Source organism: Furipterus horrens, unplaced genomic scaffold (assembly GCF_987537825.1).
Source record: "Furipterus horrens unplaced genomic scaffold, mFurHor1.1.pri manual_scaffold_12, whole genome shotgun sequence".
Classification (NCBI taxonomy): Eukaryota; Metazoa; Chordata; class Mammalia; order Chiroptera; family Furipteridae; genus Furipterus; species Furipterus horrens.
In genome coordinates this window covers 22,379,559-22,385,013 of record NW_028327182.1, presented here as the reverse complement: position 1 = coordinate 22,385,013, position 5,455 = coordinate 22,379,559, and the positions used below count along the sequence as shown (strand labels likewise).

Sequence of the window (5,455 nt, the reverse complement as noted above, 5' to 3'; positions counted from 1 at the left end):
AACGTCGAGACTGACAGTGGTTGGCTCTCGGAGGGCTGCGAGAATTGGGCGATAGCGAGGAGCTTGGGCGGACCCCGGAGCTATTTCCGCCCAGGATGCAGGCGGGGCCTGCCTCTGGACTCCAGCTCCCAACATGCATTGCCTCCCGCGCCGGGGCGGACCCGGGCTAAGTTCCGGCGCTGGGGCGTCTGCACGTTGCCGCTTCCACTCACCTCCTGGGGCGCAGAAGTGGTTGTCCTGGTTACCGGTCCTAAGGTGCTGCAACCTGAGCAGCAGTCTGAAGACGCCTTCAGCTCCTTGAAGTAGCGGCAGTGGCGGGGGGTCCAGCCTGCGACGTGGAGTAATTGAAGTTTCGAGGTAGCTCGGCTATTCCTTCCTTTCACGCATGGGGCGAGGAATCCGCCCATGCTGCCAAGTCTGGGTTTTATTCTTCACCCCGCACGTGTGGCCAGCCTCTGTCCCTGATCCTTTGTAATCCAGGTGATGTTGCCTTTCTTTGATTTCACCCGTCCTTACCCTTTGCCCTTTAGAAAGGGAAGCCGATCCAGCTCAAGCTCTTGCCGTTTCCCCTCAACACACGTCGTTCCCTTTAGAAAAACTGATATCTGCAATACTGTAAATTACTCATTGTATCGTGTAGTAGTATAACAGAGGAATTTCAGAAATTCTTTTGAAAGAGTAAAAAGTTCGATTTAGAATTCTTGAGGTATTCTCTTCTACCCTCTTGTTTTCATGCTACCATCTGCAAGCCTATAAAAATTTTGTATGTCACTGCTTCCCTTTTTAAAAAGCCTTCAGGGATGCTTCATTGCCTGCGGAATAAATTTCGAATACATTTGATACTCCAGACCCTCCACAGCCTTGATGAGTCAGGGGCGTGTCTGTGTTTGGGGGAGTGAGGGAGTCACTCCTCTCATTCACAAAGACTTGTCCACAGCCGGACAACCGCTACCCCCACTGCCGTTTTACACTTTCACCGCCTCTAGACCAACCTTAACACCCGCAGGCTTTTCCCTTTTCACTGCTTCTTCCCAAATTCAACAAGATTCTAAGTTCTATCTGTGTATAAACTTCCCTTGACCAACTCACATGTGATTGCTCTAATATTGCACAGGTGTGGCTTTTATTAGTGGCATTAGAGCTTTATCCTTTAGCTAGTAAATTTCTTCGTTTCCTCCCCAAAACAGTTTCTTATTCATCCAGGTTCTTGAGTTCATAATAGAATTTAATGAGTTTGATTTAATATGTTTAACTGTGAGCAGCAATTTACTAGCCTGTCCTAGATTTGGGGTCCTTAGATTGCGTAATAATTACTTAAGGAATCCCTAGTATCTCTTTAATATACTTTATGGTTTCTACAGAAAATGTTTGAGTCATTTAAATTAATATTTTTCAACCTACAGAAAATAGAAATAGAATTGGAGAAGAAAGCAGACCCATCATAATGTCTCGAAAAATTGCCAAGGCCTCAAAAAAAGTTAATGTCTCTAGCTCTCTGGAATCTGAAGATATTAGTTTAGAAACAACCGTACCTACAGATGATGTTTCCTCATCAGAAGAACGTGATGGTAAAATCAAAATCACCAGGCAGCTAATTGAACGGAAAGAACTACTTCATAATATTCAGTTACTGAAAATAGAGCTATCCCAGAAAAATATGATGATCGACAATTTGAAAGTAGATTATCTTACAAAGGTAAGATCAGGTGTACATTTTGTTATCTAAGTGATTGATTGCCTTCAAGCTGCAGATAAATAAGAATTAAATACTTATATATAATCTGAACTTGAGATAATTATATTTTCTTGCATAGCTTTAAAAAACTGGTTTGAGAAGGGGGTGTATGTGCATAATATTTCTGTGTATCAGGAAGTACTGAAAGGGGGTGACTTAAAGGTGGGCAGGGAGGGATGACTTGCTTATGTAAGACTAAATATTTTTTAAATATTTTATTCATTTATTCTTTAGAGGAGGGAGAGAGAGAGTGAGTGGGAGAAACATCTATCAGTTTCCTTTTGCGCACCGCCAGCTGGGTACCTGGCCCGCAACCCAAGCATGTGCCCTGACTGGGAATCCAGCCGGCGATCTTTTGGTTCACAGGCGGGTGCTCAATCCACTGAGCAACACCAGCCAGGGCTGTAGCTTCCGTTTTTTAAATCTAGAATGTGAGGTATATTTTCTTAGACTTTTTTCTAGCCAAGTTTTCTGCTTCATTGAGAACTAACCCTGATGTGACTAGTTTGATAGGGAGGAATCAAGATCATAATTATTATTGAACCTGTATAGTTCTCTGCCTTGGTGATCTGGTTTCTTTGGTATCTTTCTATTAGATATTTACTATGTTTTTCAACTTGGTAATTACTGTGACATAGTACCAAGTATAAATTCAATCACCATAGTCTTTAACAAGTGGTGTTTGCCAATAAGAAGGGATATCCTGGTCCTTGTTTCTCTTCTTTGTATGGTTATTTCCAATTACAGAGGATTTTATGTAAGACCTAGTAAAGTTTTCACTAGCTATGAGAAATTTATAGTGATTTCGAAAAGACAGAAGACACTTCTTAACTCTACTACTTTTGTCCTGAGAAAAATCTTTTCTTTCTAATACCAAACCCTCCACCTTTGCTTTTTCCCATTTTATTGTTTCAGTTATACTCTCTTTCTTGCTAAGTTAGTCTATAATTTTATCCAGTATCTGTGTATACTAATGTCCTTCAGTGTCTTACCCACGGCCTCTAGGAAAATAAAGCGTCCTAAACTGCAAGTCTTGATGAAATAAAGAAATAGTTTAGGCAATTTTTAATATTATAACTAACATTTATTGAATGCTTATCTCATGCCAGTCACTTTTAATATGTTGTCATGTTATTCCTCATAACTCTTTGAGATATAGGTGCTTTGGGGTGGGGAGTGTTATACATGGGCAATCATCTTGAATAAATCAATAGAATAAGTTAGACTAGTTCTGATATTTAGTAAGCACACAGTAAATATTAGTTATTGTTGCTGTTATCAACTAAAATAATATCCTCATTCTTTAACCTCCCTCCCTTTATTTTCTGTTCCATACACACACACACACACACACACACACACACACACACACATTCATAAGATTATCTGACTCTGTTTTTGGTTTGGTATTTGTCTCTCTTAATAGACTGATGTTCATGTATCTCCAGTACTTAGATCAGTTCCTGGCACATAATAAGTGCTCAACTATTTCTTAAATGAGGGAATGAACCCCTTTTTGCTCTTGATGAGACAGAGCCACAGATGGTTAATAGTATACAAAGACCATTCAGACAGAAGTGATGGAGACAGGTAGGATTCATATCAAGAAGTCTGAATAAAGCCCATTCTTTACCCAAGTGGCTCTCCTAACACGCAGGTTCTCTAGTCTACAGTCACATACCTGGCACAGTAGGTCACTTGGTGTTTCATCGGTGTATCCACTGGTTTCCTATCTCTATTTCTTTTCTCATAATGCTTTCCCCCCTCAAATGGACTTCTGCAATGCTACTGGCTCATATATCTTCACCCCTCAAGATCTCCATTTATGCAACTCATTGAAGAAGCCTTAAGTAAGTCTCCCATTCATTAATCCACTCACTCAGTCATACCCAGACTTAACAGGGTTTGGGGGGCCATTTTAAAAATTGTCTTCAGCTTGCATTGTGCTGGGTTGTAAATGGCTTCTTTTCTTTTTAAAGTGTAGTCTTTACATTATAGAAATGAGAGGCTCTCTAGTATATCAGATCAGAGCTACAGTTCTAGATACACATGGCTTGAATTTCAGCCCTACTTGTTCCTTTGGGAAAATTTCTTAACTTTTTTGTCCCCTGATTTCCTGGGAAATATTAGTATTTCATAGAGTTGTTGGGAGGATTAAATTAATCAATACACATAAACTCTTAGATGTCTGGTGTATACTAAAATAATGGTAGTGGCTGTATTTATTCAGCACTATATTATTTTTGTACCCATGGTGCTTAGTTGAGTTATTTTGTTGTGGTCTTCTGTTGGACTGCAAATGTATAAGACTGAATTAATCATATTTCTGAGTTTATGACATGTAAATCGTCACTGATCCTTGCAGGGTCACTTTTTATTCTGTATATTTATTCCTTTTATTTCCATAGGTCATTTCCATTCCTCCTCTCTATGCACCTATTTTAATTTTTATATATTTTTTGAAATACTTATTTTTGAGAATGCGTATCTTATTTTTCCTTTATATAAATGTAAATTGCATGTTTTATTTTAGACTTCATCTCTTATAGTTTTCTACTCAGCCCTCTTTTTAAATCACATATATTATTTTGTGTTTATCTAGTCATCTGTTCCAACTTCCACATAATTCTATCCACCAGTTTATCCATCTGCTCCCACAGCGATAGGCACCCACATAAACTCAAACTCCTTGCCACCACATGCAGCATTGGCCCTCTGTAGACATTTCTCTTCTGTGTGAACATTTCTTTGACATACAGACTCAGGAGTAAAATTTCTGGCTCATATGGTATACGTATACTTAATTTAACTAAGTATACTGCCAAATTGCTCTCCAGAATAGCTTCCTTTCTCTACATTCTCATGTTTTATTTCTTTTTTTGTTTTTTGCCTTTTTTTGTCTATCATTATGAGTACTAGGGTTATTCTGCTTAGTCTGAGACACGTTGGAGGTGAGATGTTTGCTGTCACATATATGAAGAAATATTATGTTGTAGAAGAATTAGTCTTCCTTAGTTCATTTAATCCAAGGCACCTTGATTGTAAATGGATCATTGCATGTATCACTAAGATTAAAAACTGCCAAGTTAAACTGTTACGTGTCTTGGATTGTAAGATGCATTCCTCTTTCAGAGAGGTAAAATATGAGTAAGTGTGAGTTTGAGATCGATGAAAAAACAGTATTTTAGCCACTTAATTTATTCTCTAAGCTTACCAGTGTAGAGAGCCTTGGGGATACAAAGATGAAAATCTCACATTCTAGCATCCCCAAAACTAAATTTCCCTCAGTAGACTATTGCTTCAGGAAAGTAACAGAAAAGGTAGATTCTGCTGAATATAAACCTGTTCTTACTCTTCACATTATAAATGACCTGATTTTAAGGTACCAAACTTCTTGTCATTGAAAGCATTCAAGTAGTTGTGAATGGTTAAATATTATGAATGTTATAGGTATTTCTGCTGTGAATAAAGATTGAACTTGCTGTCCAACGTTTCAGAGATTAAATTCAGCTGGTAAATCAGAGACTCGGAAAGTGGTGGCTACCTTGTAACAGAGGTGTGGAAACTGTAGCTTAAGCAAGATAAGATTTTGTATCTCTGATATAACAGGAATCTGAAAATAAATCACTGAGCGCTGGTATAGTTACTCTTTAATATCCTTAGAAACCCAGGCTCCTTTTAACCTTTTGCATACCTGTTTTTATCATGTACTTGTGGTGA

At 38.6% G+C, this 5,455-nt stretch overlaps 1 protein-coding gene across 2 annotated transcripts in view; it reads left to right on the top strand.

The window, feature by feature from the left end:
* The first annotated feature begins 251 nt into the window (after nucleotides 1-251).
* PIBF1 (progesterone immunomodulatory binding factor 1) overlaps nucleotides 252-5,455 on the top strand; it is a 169,494-nt gene continuing 164,290 nt past the window's right edge. Inside the window, exons 1-2 of one of the 2 annotated variants that reach the window (XM_090258571.1) lie at nucleotides 252-357; nucleotides 1,404-1,696. In XM_090258571.1, coding sequence (XP_090114697.1) covers nucleotides 1,445-1,696 — 252 coding nt within the window. In that variant the 5' untranslated portion in view covers nucleotides 252-357; nucleotides 1,404-1,444. Of the gene's footprint in view, nucleotides 481-1,403; nucleotides 1,697-5,455 lie in introns of both variants that reach the window. The other variant, XM_090258570.1, reaches the window with a different exon arrangement.